The sequence below is a fragment of the Canis lupus genome, chromosome 2 (genome assembly GCF_003254725.2).
Source record: "Canis lupus dingo isolate Sandy chromosome 2, ASM325472v2, whole genome shotgun sequence".
In the NCBI taxonomy this organism is placed as follows: Eukaryota; Metazoa; Chordata; class Mammalia; order Carnivora; family Canidae; genus Canis; species Canis lupus.
The window spans coordinates 80596977-80613128 of record NC_064244.1 but is presented as its reverse complement, the minus strand read 5'-3'; the positions used below and the strand labels follow the sequence as shown (position 1 = coordinate 80613128).

At 51.3% G+C, this 16152-nt stretch overlaps 1 protein-coding gene across 7 annotated transcripts in view; it reads right to left on the bottom strand.

Annotated features, from left to right (window-relative positions):
- Positions 1 to 16152, bottom strand: part of CASP9 (caspase 9) — a 41403-nt gene extending 25251 nt beyond the window's left edge. For 4 of the 7 annotated variants that reach the window (XM_025447271.3, XM_025447267.3, XM_025447268.3 and 1 more), the window contains exons 1-6: positions 15979 to 16151; positions 13284 to 13659; positions 10526 to 10560; positions 9091 to 9267; positions 8606 to 8695; positions 7218 to 7365 (exon numbers count right to left, since the gene is read on the bottom strand). In XM_025447271.3, the coding sequence (XP_025303056.3) occupies positions 7218 to 7365; positions 8606 to 8695; positions 9091 to 9267; positions 10526 to 10560; positions 13284 to 13659; positions 15979 to 16110 (958 nt within the window). In that variant the 5' untranslated portion in view covers positions 16111 to 16151. Of the gene's footprint in view, positions 1 to 7217; positions 7366 to 8605; positions 8696 to 9090; positions 9268 to 10525; positions 10561 to 13283; positions 13660 to 15978 lie in introns of those variants that run through there. The other 3 variants (XM_025447266.3, XM_025447269.3, XM_049106973.1) reach the window with 3 other exon arrangements.

The window sequence follows — 16152 nt, the reverse complement described above, 5'->3', positions numbered from 1 at the left end:
TCCACAGAGAAGAAAGGGAGGCAGGAGGGGGGAGTGAGCACCGATGGGTATGAGGTGTCGTTCAAGGTGATGAGAAAGTTCTAGCATGAGGTAACAAGGATGCATGCAGGTACTCATTGCCATTGAATTGTATACTTTAAACTGGTTAAAAATGATCAACTTGGGGATCCCTGGGTGGTTCAATGATTTAGTGCTGCCTTAGGCCCAGGGCGTGATCCTGGAGACCTGGGATGGAGTCCCACGTCGGGCTCCCTGCATGGAGCCTGCTTCTCCCTCTGCCTGTGTCTCTGCCTCTCTCTCTCTCTCTCTCTCTCTCTCTCTCTCTTTCTCTGTGTGTGTGTCATGAATAAATAAACAAAATCTTTAAAAAAAAAAGATCAACTTTATGTCATTTGAAAACAAGGCACATTATGGCCTTAAAAGGCAAGGACATCCTGACACACGTTGCAAGGGACAAACCTGGAGAACATGACGCTCAGTGAAATAAGCCAGTCACAGAAAGACACACACTGCCTGCCTCTAAGTACGGGAGGTACCTACAGTAGTCAGACGTATAGACAGCAACACAGCAGTGGTTGCCGGGGATCCCGAGGACCCGGGGTGGGGAGCAGAGCAGAATAGGGAGTCACTGAGCAGCACTCTGGAGGTGGATGGGGGACACGCTGCACACCAATGCTTAATGCCACTGAGCCAAACACTTAAAAATGGTTCAGAGGGTAAATCTTCTGTGTGTCTTACAACAACACTTCTAAAAAAATTTTTTTTTAAAAAAAGGACACAGGCCAGTACACCAAGTGAGACGCATTCAGCATAGATTCATCGGACGGAGAGGTGAGAGCTGTCTGGGGGGGAGACACAGCGGTCGTTAAGAGGCCACCTTGGAAGAGTGGGGGTGAGCAGAGGACGTTTACTTTTCAGCTCAATCCACCTCAGAAGGTTTGATTTGGTTTTTCTCTTCCTGGTTTTTTAATGATCATGAACTACTTTTGGTCTCATGAGGTTACCGACCAATATTCTTATATGTTGACCATTTTGTAGCCGGTTGCTTTTTTTTTTTAACCGTATTCACGGCCTCTTCTTTGACACACATGAAGTCTCAACATGATGATTCTAATCAACATGAAGCCCGGCCACATGGGCAGCAGCCAAGGCCCACTGGGGTGGACGGTGCGCTGTGTCTCCCTCCAGCCCTTTGTAGATTTGGCCTTACTTGGTCATTTGCAGGTTCAACGAAGTACGCTGTATCCCCTTATCACATCACGAGGACTTGCCACAGGATATTACAAAGCCTTCTTTAAAATCCTGGTTTATGACCCCAACAGCAGGTGCACACACACACACGGAGTACCCCTGGGGCACAGAGCGCCCACACGGGTACCAAAGAAGACACAAAAGAACAAGATGGGGTCCTGCTTTCTGGGCAGCTGAACACCCAAACAGAAAAAAAAACCTCAGAAAAAAAAAACTCAAAAAAAAAAAAAAGAAAAAAAACTCAATGTACACGAAGATTTAGATTTTATTTTTTTTTAATTTTTTTTAATTTTTTATTTATTTATGATAGTCACAGAGAGAGAGAGAGAGAGAGGCAGAGACACAGGCAGAGGGAGAAGCAGGCTCCATGCACCGGGAGCCCGACGTGGGATTCGATCCCGGGTCTCCAGGATCGTGCCCCGGGCCAAAGGCAGGCGCCAAACCGCTGCGCCACCCAGGGATCCCAAGATTTAGATTTTAAAAAATGATATAGAACTGGGACACCTGGGCTGTTCAGCGGTCGAGCATCTGCCTTTGGCTCAGGGCATGACCCCGGGGTCCTGGGATCGAGTCCCACGTCGGGCTCCCTGCATGGAGCCTGCTTCTCCCTCTGCCTGTGTCTCTGCCTCTCTCTCTCTGTCTCTCATGAGACATTTATTTATATAAATAAAATCTTTAAAAAAGTGATATAGAACTCTTTTCTCTCCTTCTTGGCAGGGGAGCTGGGGGCAGGCAGGGACATAGTCAAGGAAACTATCCGTTGTTATCAGCGTGCCCTCCCTTTCAGACAACCAAGGGAGAAAAATTGCCATTCTTGGCTTCCGTCTTCTGAATACCAATAAGGTGGATCTTTGTCACCTTGCCTCGGCCCCTCGAAAGCACAAAGCCAGATACGGGTCACCTCTAGCAGGCACGCAGGATGTCACAACATGCATTTCTAGACTCCAAATGTACTCTTCTCCTGTCCTCGTGTCTCCACTTCCTCCCTCGTTATTTTGTTCTACTAAATCCCTTGTATTCGCTAAACTATCTCAGATCTTTGTAGGGCATCAAAGAAGGCATCAAGCCATAGGTCACGGGATCTGTGGAGACACTTACACCTTCTGACCCAGTACTTTCCTGAGGAAATAATTCAAGTGACGCCAACGCCCTCTACGTAAAGACATTTGTGGCCATGGGAGCCAAAAATTCGATATCCACCTCAGCGGCCAACATGAGGGAAATGGATTAGTGAGTCCATGTTACTAAGATAGAATATTATAAAGCCATTTGAACTAATGGTGATGAAGACCATGGAGATGTGAAGAAATGCTCACGGGCTAATGCAGGATGAGAAAAGCAATGTGCCCGAGGGCCACGATCCACAGGTAAGAAGCAGAAATGAGACAGCTGGGTCAGGCTTGCAAGATCCTGGATGATCTCTGCACTCACATTTTATGTCTTTTCAATTTCAAAATCTGAATTCCTCCCAAAGCAGTGGCAGACTTGGAAACCAGAGGGGTCAAGGCAGGACTTGGGCCACTTACAGCTCCACTGTACGGGGCAGTGACATGGTGAGAGGTCGCCTGGGATGAACTCCAGGGAAGCAGAGCTCACTGCAGGGAGCAATGGGCTACTCCAGAGAAAAAGCAGCTGTAAGGAGCTTCAGTAGGAGCAGAGGGCAGAGTGACACAGAGAGTTCCTTAGGGAATGGTTTCTGGGACAGATGACTGTGACCCAGGCTCCGATAGGAGAGGAACAGTCCTGACGGGAGAAGCAGCACATCAGGCAGGCCCCGGAAGGAGAGCAGAAGGGTTTATGTGGCTGGATCTGTGGTGGGCAATAGCAAGGAGGGGAGGAGGTCATAGATCACCCGGGGAAGCTGGGGTTCCATCTTCAGGGAGCTAGAGATGGGACAAGGAGGGTTCCAGCAACCTCATATCATAGCCCCAACGTCTATTGACCTCTCACCCCATACATCTGACTCAGAAACTGGGCAATTTGTCTTTGTTCTCACAGCTGACCTCAGGGGCCAGGATCCTGCCCTACATATGTTGTCTCTCAGCTATGCTGCCTCTTCCATGGAGGCCCCCGAGCTTGCAAAGGGGGCTTCTGAGACCTGTGAGGGCTGGACTGTTGCATACTTACTCAGGTCCCTGCTTCTGGTTTCCTTGGCCGAGATTCCAGCCCTGGCTGTCTGGGACCTGAGGTGTGGATGGCTGGGGTCGGGGGCACTGCACTGGGGGGATGCTGTAGGAATGCCCTAAGGAGGCAGAGGGGGGCAGAGGGACCACCTGGGGAAAGCGGAGAAGATACAGTGGGATCCAAGAGGGGACTACAAGTGGGGGAGAGAGAGAGAGAGAGAGAGAGAGAATGAGTCACACAAGGGATGTGAACCCGTCTCCATTCACATGTCCTCCTCATTTGACAAATCTGATGTGAAAGCCTCGCCCACGGGTTATGGACGTGATGCACAGCTGTGTTCTTAAAGAGACTCTCGAATTCAAAACCCCTTGGAAGGCAGGCTAACTTCCCCGAAAGAATAAATGCACAGCCGGAGGAGAAGCTGTCCCCTCAGCACAGAAAATCTACAACCACACAGAACATTGTGCTTCCTTCTGTCTTCTCAGCAAATTTCTAGAAGTCTGAAGAGGGGTTGCCCCAAAATGCCCTCACAGAGGCCGCTCAGCTCCGGCCAAGGGCATCGTGCCGGGTCACGCCATATCATGCTACTTACCCAGTGACTTGCCGCACCAGCGCTACCAACGCTGAGGCGCCTGTTTCTGCCCTGGGATGTGCACTGCCGCTTATGAAAGGGGTGCGTGACTTGTCAAAGGATTTTAAAATTGTTTGAAATTGTTACAACAGCGAATTCTGCAAAAGCAACACAAGTGCCACCAAAATCCAGGGCAGATGTTCAGATGCCAGTAAACAAGAGGACACTCGGCCCGAAGGGGAGGCAGACAGTGGGCAGCTCAGCATTTCTGTCCTCGGCCGCAGTCCTGCCCCCAGGTGGCTCCAGTGTGACACACAAAGTCAACAGCCACCCGGGGGGCGGAGCAGAGACCACAGTTCCAAGGGCAGCATCATAATCACTGCATTCCAGCTCTGAAATCCCTGTTCCCATCGAGTTTTTTCTTTTTTCTTTTCTTTTCTTTTTTTTTTTTTTTTTTAGTGGAGGGGATCTCTATCACTTAAAATCTTGCTCACAGTAATTTTCACATGGTTCTATTTCAGAATCAAATCATTAGAATCCACAAAAGATACAAGCATCCTGTGAGCTTTGTGCCAGGCTGGGGGGACCTGGGTGAAGGACAGACGGAACTAGCCCTGCCTTAGGAAAGCTGACCAGGGGGTGAGACCATCTCAGTACAAGGAGAAAGAGCCAGGAGGGGAGAACAGAGGCTGCAGGAGACAAAGACCAGCTAACCCTGACTCTGTGCAAGGAAGGGGGGGTTTACGGGAAGACTTCCTGGAGGCAGAGACAATTAGCTGTAACTAGAAGGATGGGTTAGCAGTAGGCCAGCAGGGGTGCCTGGCTGGCTCAGTCATTGAGCACGCCACTCTTGATCTCAGGGTCAAGCCCCATGTTAGATGTAGAGATTACCTAAAAAAATAAAATCTTAGGGGCGTTTGGGAAGCTCAGTCAGTTAAGTGTCCAACTCTTGGTTTCAGCTCAGGTGGTGGTAATCTCAGAGGCGTGAGATCAAGCCCTGAGTCAGGCTCCATGCTCAGCACGAAGTCTGCTACAGGTTCCCTCTCCCTCTGCCCCTTCCCACCATGTACATGCTGTCTGTCTGTCTCTGTCTCTGTCTCTCTCCCTTTCTAAATAAATAAATACTTTTTAAAAATAAACAAGTAAAAAAAATAAAATCTTAGAAAAAAAAACAAAACAGAGTAGGCCAGGGGTCAAGGCAGAGGATGGACATGGAAGGCTGAGGAGCAAGCCAGCACCTGTGATACCCTCAGAGGGTTGAAGAGCGCTGGGGTGGGACACAGCATGCCAGGCTGGGGGACGAAAAGTGGGCTAGGCCAGATCCCCAAGGACCTGGTGGGCCCACGAGGGCGTTCAGAATGTGACCCTGTAGACCCTCCGCGCTGCTGAGAATGGACAACGAGGAAGCGTTGAGCTAGCTGTGACCTTCCCAGAACATTGACGTCCCAGCTCACCCTTCATCCATGGTTCCCTTGCCCGCATCACCTTCCATTCTACTCACACAAGAGAGAAGAGCCATTTGCTTCAGGGTAAGAACACCTTACACATTCTGACCACACATTCTGGATCATAAGAAAAACAATGAGCTGGAGAGGATTTCTACAACCCCGAGAGCAGCAGCCTTTCCACTTTCCTAGTACCATAACTCTGAGGTAACTGTGCCGAGGACAGCGGGATGGGGGGGCTCCTATGTGACACAGGGTCCTTTGGGGTCAGAGGAGGGGGAGAGTCCAGGTTTGCAGTTCCAGAAATGAACCGGGCACTGTATTAAGTGCTGTACATTCACTGGTTCAAGCGCTGGATATTTCACAGTGACGCTAGAAGGTAGGCTCTGTTATCATCCCCACTTGCCAAGACTTCTAGAGATTAACCGGCCACTGTTCGTGCAGGAAGGAAGCAGCCCACCAAGACTGAACCTGGTGTTCCCAATCACACATGGCCAAGTTATGGGCATGGGTCGTGACAGTGAGGTGATACAGTTCCAGTCAAATTATAAATCCCCAGCATCTAACACACAGCCCAGTGTATACAGCAGATATTCAACAAACACTTCCCAGATGTCATGCGACCAGACAACCCACACTCCCTCACCTTACCCCTGCCAACGTGGAACAGTACAGGGCAGAGGAACACGGTCAGAAGAATGTGCTACTGGGACATGGGGGAGGGGGGGCTCAGTCAGTTAAGCATCTGACTCTTGGTTTCGGCTCAGGTCACGATCTCAGGGTCCTGGGGTCAAGCCCCATTTAGGGCTCCCCACTCAACAGGGAGTCTGCTTGTCTCCCTCTCTCTGCCCAGCACCCCACCCCCCACCTGCCACTCACATGTGTGCACATGCCCGCTCGCGCTCTCTCGCTCTCTCTCAAATAAATCTTTAAAAAATAAAGAATATGCTACAGGTAAAAAAATAATAATTAAAAAAAATTTTTTTAAAAAGAATATGCTACAGGTCATGATCTCAGAGTCCTCGAATGGAGCCCCACCTCAGGCTCTGCGTGAATACGGAGCCTGCTTGGGATTCTCTCTCTCTCCCTCTGCCCCACCTCGTGCTCTCTCTCTTTAAAAAAAAAAAAATATGGGTAACCCGGGTGGCTCAGCGGTTTAGTGCCACCCTCAGCCCAGGGCATGATCCTGGAGACCTAGGATCGAGTCCCATGTCAGGCTCCCTGGTGGAGCCTGCTCCTCCCTCTGCCTGTGTCTCTGCCTCTCTCTATCTCTGTGTCTCTCATGAATAAATAAATAAAATCCTTAAAAAAGTAAAATAAAATAAAATTGAATTAAATTAATATATATATAAAATATAAGAAAATTTTATACATATAAATATATTTATATTTATGTATAAATATAATTATACATATATATAAAATTTCTAGTACCTGGCCCTTGGGAATTCTAATACTAATTTAGCTCTGGCCTCCCTTTCACCGCAACAGTGAAAAGAGGGTCTAATTGAAGAAGGTGAGGGGAATGATAAGGAAAACAAAAAAGATTTTTCTCTCTCCTCTGCTCTGTGCTTGCCAAGTGTCTGGAGTTGAAGCTGCCGAAGCTGGGTGAGCCCAAGGGGCTCCTATACCGTGAGCCAGAAGGCTCTGACCTCTACAGGCTGGACAAAGCTGAGCAGGTGCTGCTGCTTTGGACAAAGTGGGCATGTTTGGGACCCTCCAACTGCCTGGACAGACCTCTGGGACATCCAGAGGGGTTGGAGATGGGGGCAGGGGCAGCTCTGCCCACTAGAGTCATCTGTGGGGAGCCTGAGGATTGCACTTACCCCCACCACAGGCCTGGATAAAGAAGAGCTTGGGCTTCCCTCCCAAGCTGGGGCAGCCAGTTCCATTGAAGATGTTCACAATTTTCTCAATGGACACAGGACATCCATCTGTGCCATAAACGGCCCCTGGGAACTGGCGGTGGCTGGCCTGGAAGACCAAGAGAATCCTGATTACAAAACCAAGAAGTTGGGGTGGGTCCAACACACTGCTCAGAGGCTTTGTAGGGCCAAGCAGTTAGAAGGCCCCAGCCAGGGGCACGAGGCTGCTTTAGACAGAGGGTGGTTCTGGATGGGCCCCGGGTCAGCATCTAGTCTAGAGGTCTGACTCATGTGCCTCCAACAGCCTAACTGGAGACCGCTGGCCAGCTGCTTCTAGATCAGTGGTTTTCAAAGTGTGGTCCCTGGACCAGGGGCATCAGCATTGCCTGGAAACCTGTACGGCGTGCTGATTCCTGGGCTCTACACAGACCTACGTCAGAAACCTTGGTGGTGGGGACCAGAATGTGGTCTTTCAGGAGCCTCTGATGCAGCTGAGCATTGAGAAACACTCTAGATCAGTTCTTCTCAAACTTTCTGCATATGGGGACCCTGTCAAAGTGTAGGCTCTCTGGGAAGAGGTCTGGGGCAAGACCTGAGAGTCTGAATCTCTCAAGATTTCTTGGTGAGGCCCGTCCTGCTGGTCCAGGGGTCACACCATGAATGAAAAGGAGCCATACAAAAAAAAAGAAAGAAAAGAAAAGGAGCCATATAGGCCAGAGTTTCCCTCTGTGAGGATGTGGCCTAGTAAGACCAGACCACTGTGGTTTTTCAAGAGAAGCTGGAAATCTTGATTTCTGTGAGTAAATTGCCAGTCATGAAAACACTGTGCCACCCCCAGGGGGGCTGTAGGCCTTTAGCTTGGAGCTTCTGATCTGTCCAACCCTCAAATGAAAAGATGAGGAAGCTGAGGCCCAGGCAGTGGAAGGGGCTGGGCCACAATGACCCAGCACATCAGTGGCCAATCCCAGAGTAAGTCACAGTGTCCTGACACCCAGCCAGTGTCAAAGGGCTGGGACAGCGCCGGGTGGGACCAAGGCAGGAGCTGGGAGCTCCTGTGTGCCGTACCCGGCTCTGAACAAGATCCAGGGTAGGAGCTCTGTGAGCAGCACCTGTGTCCTCCCTGCCTCTCCCACATGGCCTCTCCCAGGAACACCCCCCGACCCAGGGGGAACATCCAAGTCCTCAGAGGGCCTGAGGACTCCCAGGAAAACAACAGGGGCTAGACAGGGCCCATGGCTCTTCTCACAAAGCCCAGGGTGTCGTGGACACAGGAAGGGACGGGGCTCCTTCCCGGCACCTCAGAGCAGCACTTCTGGGTGGCTGCCCAAGGAGCCGCCACCTCTACCTGCCTCACAGCCGTGGGACAGGACGACCACCACGCAGCAGTCCAGAGCGCTGTGGTCCCGCCGCGCCAGCTCCACCAAAGCCTGGACCATTTGCTACAAGAGAAGGTTGCAGATGAGCCATCGTGTTGATGGATCGGGTCCCCACGCGGGGCCCCCACCGGGGCAGAGCGCCTTCCCCGCTCCCAGGGCCAATGCTGCAGTGATGACCGTCCTGACAGTCACAACCGCCACCGGCCTTGGGGACAAGGTGCGGCGCTCGGCCCAGCTCAGGCCCTCCTCACACTGAGCCGAGGACGTGAGGACCACTTCTGCCATCTAGACGAGGAAGCGACAGCGCAGGGACACACCGCGGGGAGCGGGCGACACCCTGAGTGTGTGGCCGGGCCTGACAAGGCCCCTGCAGGCGCTCCGGTCGTCAGGACCCTGTCGGGGGGTCGCAAGCCCCCGCCCCCGCCCGCCCCCCGCCCCCTCCTAGGCCAGGGGCCTACCTTGGCCGTCAGGTCCCACTTCACCTCCACCGTGAACCGCAGCAGACAGAAGCGTCGCTGCAGCTTCTCGCAGTCGATATTGGAGCCGCCGCGGGCCGTGAGCCTTGACTCGGGGCAGAAGTTCACGTTGTTGATGATGAGGCAGTAGCCGCAGGGGTCTGCGTTCAGGGCGTACGCCTGCCCAGCACAGGGACCAGGGTCAACCGGGGCGCCGCCGCGCTCCTCAGGACAAAAGGAGGGGCCCCTGGCTGCATGCATGTGGTGGGCGGTCTGGAGAGATGGGACAGCAAAGGGGGCCTGGGGGCGCCTGGGGGGCTCAGCAGTGGAGCATCTGCCTTCAGCTCAGGGCGTGACCCCGGGGTCCTGGGATCGAGTCCCGCATCAGGCTCCCTGCATGGAGCCTGCTTCTCCCTCTGCCTCTGCCCTGCTGCTCTACCAACTTGTCCCCCCTCTCTATCAAAATAAATAAAATATTAAAAGAAAGAAAGACAGAACAGCAACATCTACGCCCCACATTCTAGCACCAAAGCAGACTGTAAACCAGGTGGGCATGAGCAGGAGTGGTATGACGTACAGACAGCTAACGCGGGAGGGAAGACCAGCTCCCACGGCAGGATCCAGCTTAGGAATCCAACACCCAGAGGCACTTGCCCCCAAAGGAGCTGATGGATTGCCCCACCCAGGGCAGCTCCTGAGAACCCTGTGGGTGGCTCCGTCAGCAGACTCCTGCCCAGGCCCACCCGCGGAGCGTGGATGCCGCTTCCCAGCCAGGCTCCCCGTCCCCTGGGAATCCTCTCTCACAACAGCCTGCTCTTTTTTTCACGACACTTGACACAATTTAGACTTAGGTATTTCTTGGGCAGCCCGGGTGGCTCAGCGGTTTAGTGCCGCCTTCAGCCCAGGGTGTGATCCTGGAGACCCGGGATTGAGTCCCATGTCTGCTTCCAGCATGGAGCCTGCTTCTCCCCCTGCCTGCTTCTCCGCCCCTCTCTCTCTCTGTTTCTCAAATAAATAAATAAAATCTTAAAAAAAAAAAGATTTAGGTATTTCTTTGGGTAACTAGCCTCTGCTAGGCTGATGGCTCCACAGGGATTAGAAACACAAGGGGTCTGCTCTCAGGTATCCTGGCCTGGAGCCCAGTACTGGCACACAGGAGTCACACAGCAAATGCTGTGAACGAGAGGGAGTGACTCGGTCCCAGGTCCAATTCGGATGCCCACCTCACGTTAGGTCTGACCCCTGACTTCAGACAAGGAAAGAGGAGGGAGGCTTGGACAGCCTGCTCCAGGAAAGCTGTGCTAGAGGCAGGGAGCTATAGGGGGCCTGGGACCCTCTCTCAGGGCTCCGTTCCCTGGGCTCCAGAGGCAGATGCAGAGGGAAGGATCTGGAAAGTGCAGAGCATTAGAGTCCAAAGCCAAGTCACAGGAAGACTCACCAAATCACCATTTCCCTTGGAAATCTCCTGAACACCTAGAGAAAGAGGGAGCGGGGGAGGCATGAATGGCTGGCCCCTTGGGGGGGAGGCAAGGGTCTTTGAATACAAAAGAACAAGAACCTGGGAAACATCAGGCAGTGCTGGTGGGAGTCTAGGGGCACAGCCACCTTGCAGAACTGCTCAGAAGTTCCAGTGAGGGAATCTGGGTGGGGATCCCAAAGTCATGGGATCAAGTCCCGCATCAGGCTCCCCACAGGGAGCCTGCTTCTCCCTCTGCCTGTGTCTCTGCCTCTATCTCTGTGTCTCTCATGAATACATAAATAAAATATTTAAAAAACAAAAAGCAAACAAACAAAAATAAGTCTCCAATAAAGTTAAACACACACCTATCGTCTGATCAGCAGTTCCATTCCCAGGTTTCTACCCAATAGAAATGAGTGCAATGGACACAAAAAGACCTGGCCATGGATGATCACTGAGGCCTTATTCTTTTTTTTTTTTTAAAGATTTTATTTATTTATTTATTTATGAGAGACAGAGAGAGAGGCAGAGACACAGGCAGAAGCAGAAGCAGGCTCCATGCAAGGAGCCTGATGCAGGACTCGATCCCAGGACCCCGGGGATCACGCCCTGAGCCGAAGGCAGATGTTCAATCACTGAGCCACCTAGGTGTCCCTCTTTTTTTTTTTCTTAAATATTTTATTTAGTTATTTATTTGAGAGACAGAGAGAACACATGCGCATGCACACATAAGCGGTGGGGGGGCTGCAGAGAGAGAGAGAGAGAGAGATGGAAGTCTGCTTCTCCCCGCTGAGCAGGGAGCCCAACGTGAGCCTCCATCTCAGGACCCCAGGATGATGACCTGAGCTGAAGTCAGACAGTTAACCGACTGAGCCATCCAGGCGCCCCACTGAAGCTTTATTCTTAATGCCCAAAGCAAGAAACAACCCAAATGTTCATCAACAAGTTGACGGATAACAATTTATGAAAAAAGCCATGTAAGGGAACACTCCACAGCCTGAAAAGGAACGAGGTACCTACACATACAATGCCGTGGAAAATACGGAACATTATGCCAAGGAAAGAAGCCAGAGAGTATACGTGGTGTGATTCCATTCAAGTGAAATTCTAAAACAGAAAGGCATAAATAAGGGAAGCTCCAGGAGAACAGACGCTTCCTGTCTCTAGAATCCATGGAGCCCAGCACCCAGAAAGTCCTCAGCAGATATTTGCAGAATAAATGAGTCAAGGTGGTCATTTTTTCCATCAGTGTCAAACGAGTTTTCATTTCAATTCATTTCATCTCAAACAAGTCCCCTGACCACCAGCCTATAATATAGCAGGACTTTTTTTGTTCTTTAAACAAAAAGAACTTGGTGGCTACCTCTGAGTTCTGGTGTGAGTTTAGTTGCACTGGAGCCTATTCTTGTGATCCTACAATGGTCCCATTCATTGCTCACAGAGGGCCGGGACCCCTTGCTAGGAACTAATCCCTGAAGAGTTTAAAAGTCACGCCAGAAAAGCATTCACATCTCATTTTTTAATTGGAAACGGTTTTACCTATCTGACGAATCCTATAGTTCATAGCCTCAATCTGAAACTGTAGCTCATTTCCAAAATCCCACTGCACCCCCAAAACTATAACTATTACCCACAACTGAAAAATTCTTTCATTCCCCAAATTAGTAGTATCAATCCACAAAGTGAGAGACGGACATCATCAAAATGGCACAATAAGAGGGGCACCTGCGTGGTTCAGGCAGTTAAGCATCTGCCTTCAGTTCAGGTCATGATCCCAAGGATCCTGGGATGGAGCCTCATGTCCAGGCTCTCCCTACTTGTCCCTCTCCCTCTCCCTGCAACTCCACCTGCTTGTAAGGTGCACACATGCTCTCTCAGTCTCTCTGTCAAATAAATAAAAAAATTTTAATGACACAATAAGAGTTTTCAACTGCCTTCCCAGACAATGAACACCAATTCTGACAATCATCCACAAGTGAGAATGACTTTGTGTAAGTCTAGGCATTGAGTAGAGAAGTTCCAAAACACTGCTGGTGCAAAAAAAATCTGAGATTGGATGCACTAAAGAGGTCAGTCAGCAAGGACTGGAGGAGCTGAGTCTTCTTCAAATGTGAAGCCAACACATGACTTCAAAAAACATGAAAATCAAGGAAATAAGACACCACCAAAGGAGCACAATGATTTCCCAGAAAGCAACCCCCAAGAAATAGAAACCTGCAATGTGCCTGATAAAGAATTCAAAATCGCTGTCTCGAGGAAGCTCAGCAAGCTACAAGAGTATATACAAAGACAATTCAACAACAGGAACAATTCAACAACATCAGGAAAACAACATATGAACGAAAGAGATAGAAATCCTAAAAACGAACCAAATGGAAATTCTAGAGCTGAAGAATGCCATGAATGAAATGAAAAATGCAACAGACAACATTGACATCAGACTTAATCACACAGAAGAAAGAATCTGTGAAGTAGAAGACATATCATTTGAAGTTACCGGCAGAGAACAAAGAGAAAAGAACCAAGAAGATGAAGAAAGTCTACATGAATCATGATTTATCTTGAAAAGAAACATCTATGCATTACTGGAATCCCAGAAGGAAGGAAGAGAGGGAGAAAGGGGCAGTGGGCTTATATAGAAAAATAATGGCTGAGAACTTCTGGGGAAAGATCTGGATATCCAAGGTCATTAACTTTATAGGTCCAGCTACCCACCAACCACTCTCTTGGTACTCACAGACGTCACTGAATCGTCCAGAACCATTGTCCGTTGGCCTGGGCACCGATGGTCTGACAACCTGTGGCTGGAGCTCAGCTGGCCCCAGCACCACCGGAGCGAGTTTTCCTGGAGTCAGCTTTGACGGATCCTTCCCTCTGAGATCCTCTGGTGTGAGTCTCGTTGGTCCAAGCACCACAGGCATGAGGTCCAGGGGTCTGGTGGCCTCTGGATTCTGCTTTACTGCTTGCCGACTCATTCTCAGGCACGAAGCCAGCGCATCCTGGCCTGTGTCCTCCAAGCAGGATATGAACAAAGAAAGGGCCTGACTCCCTCGGGTCTCTAGATCTATGACCAGCTGCCTGGCCTGGTCGCTCCGAGACCCCGAGCCTGCATGCTGTTTGAGAAGAAAAACATGGCACCATTACCCATACAATGTCCTGTGACTTTCCCCCTGTCCTCCCGCCCAATTTCCCACCTAGCATAAGTCTACAAAATCAGGCACATGGACAAAACTTGAGCCTGCACTCATAGTGAGTGTGTCCCACTAGCCAGCCTCTGCTTATCTACTCATTCAGCATTTTGGAGGCATCTCTTATGAGCCCAACACCATGCTAAGAGCTGAAAATACAGCAATAAACATGATCAGTCCTTACGAAGCAAACATCTCGTGGGGGATGCAAACAGACAAATCAGTGGTGACACACCAAGGAGAGAAGTGTCAGATGGGAAAGCACAGGGGCCTAGGAGGGTCCAGGGGAATCCACCTCAGCCTGGGGAAGCCAGGGAGGCCTCCAGGAGGGGGTGTCTTTACAGAGACCCTAGGGACCATTAGGAAGTAAATAATGAATTCAGAGAAACGAGAAATCTAAGCTGGAATGGGAAACAGTCATGAGGGATGAGACCTTTGTGCGGTCATGCCAAGAAAGCTGTGAGGAGCCAGTGAGGAGTTTTAAGAAAGTGACAGAGTCAGATCCACCTTTTAGAAAAATCATCCAATGGGCAGGGTGGACAACGGACAGGAGCGAGCCACAGCCAGGTCAGGTGGTGGCAAAGACGGTGTGGCAGGAATCGAGAAGCGAGGGGACGGGCCAGAAAAATAAGTGAAGGAGAATGCACAGATCTGTGGGCTGATGGGGTGGACTGTAAAGTGCAGGAATGGCTGGGGTTAGTGAGTGGCAGGATGGTGGGGCTGGTCACTGATACAGAGAAAAGAAGAAACTGCGCATCTGCTCGTTGTCCTCTGAGACCCACCTCTGGCCAAGTTCCTCAGGAGCCACAGGGACGAGACACCACCCTAACCTCAAATATCCTACAGCAGCTCTGTCCAAGGGAACTTTCTGTGCTGATGGAAATATTCTTTGCCTGCGCTGTTCAATGTGGCGGGCCTTAACCACACGTGGCTACTGAGCACTTGCACCCTTCAACTGAGGAATCGAAGGTTCTATTTTGTTTAATATTAATTACTTCAGGGCACCTGGGTGGCTCAGTTGGTTAAGCATCTGCCTTCAGGTCATGATCCCGGTGTCCCAGGGTCCCAGGGTCCCAGGGTCCCAGGGTCCAGTCCCACGTCCGGCTCCTTGCTCAGCAGGGAGTTGGCTTCTCCCTCTGCCCTTCCCCCCTGCTCATGATCTCTCTCTCTCTCTAATAAATAAAATATTTAAAATATATATTAATTACTTCAAATTTACACTTGAATAGCTACATGTGGCTAATGGCTACTATACTGAGCAGCACAGACCTATCATTTCACGAAAAGGTAATCCTAATGAAACGGCTAGCTCCGTGCCGCATCTCAACGTTTATGAGACACTCGGAGTAAGACAGGCAACGTGTTAAATGCTTCGTTTCATCTAGTCCCCCTCAAAAACATTAAGGGGTTAAATTACCATTATCCCCACTTTACAGACGAGGGAAACTGAGTCTCAGTAAGGCACTGCTAATACGTAACAAAGCCAGGAGGAGGCCCCAGATCCACGTGTGGCGAAATGGCAGCCCTGCCTGAATTTGTTGCTAACATTTAACATCAGGGAATTTAACATCAAAATCAGGGTTTTCAGCTTCTCTTTAAAAATCTGGCAACGCAAGGCCAGCGTTCTGGAATGACCACGCTGAGCTGGAGGGCTGTCTGCTGCCTCTGTGGGCATCTGAATCTCTATCTGCAGGCAGGGGTATGGCCTCAAACCACTTCTACTCCTCAGTGCAGGCCCCACAGCAGGTGCTCACGAGACTTCTTTTAATGTCATTATTCATTAGTAATTTTTCATATGACACATTCTATTAAAGCCTTGCTCACTAGGTTCAGGCCAAGCTCCTGGATGATGAAGAAAAGGGACATTGGGTCTGCAGGCAGGCCCCGGGGCCCGGCCAGGGGCGTCCCGGAAGCCACAGACACAGCCCCCGCGCCTGCTGGTGGGAAGGGCCTCCTGGACCCTCATCGCACAGGCCTGCGGGAGGGTCCAGTAAGAAAAAGGCATAAAACTGCTTTGAAAGAGAACCTCACCACCTCCGCTGGGCCATCGTGGGCTCGAGGGGGAGGGGCCCCGGCGGGCTGGGGGCCGGGCCGGGCCGGGCGGGGAGCGGAGGGCAGCGGAGGGCAGCGGAGGGCAGCGGAGGGCAGCGGAGGGCAGCGGAGGGCGGGGGCTCGCCTGGCTTCAGCACCGCGCCGGGCGGCCTCGCGACTCGGCCTGGGGTCCGCGCGGCGGGGGGGGCGCACCTGCAAGTCCTCGACCATGGCGGCCGTGAAGAGCTCGCGGCTCAGCAGGGCGTCCCAGAGCGCGGCCACCTGCAGCTCGCGGACCAGCCGCACCCGGCACCGCCGCAGGGCCCGCCGCTCCGCCTCGTCCATGGCGGCCGGACGCCGGGCACCCCGCGGCCTCGGGGCGCTTCC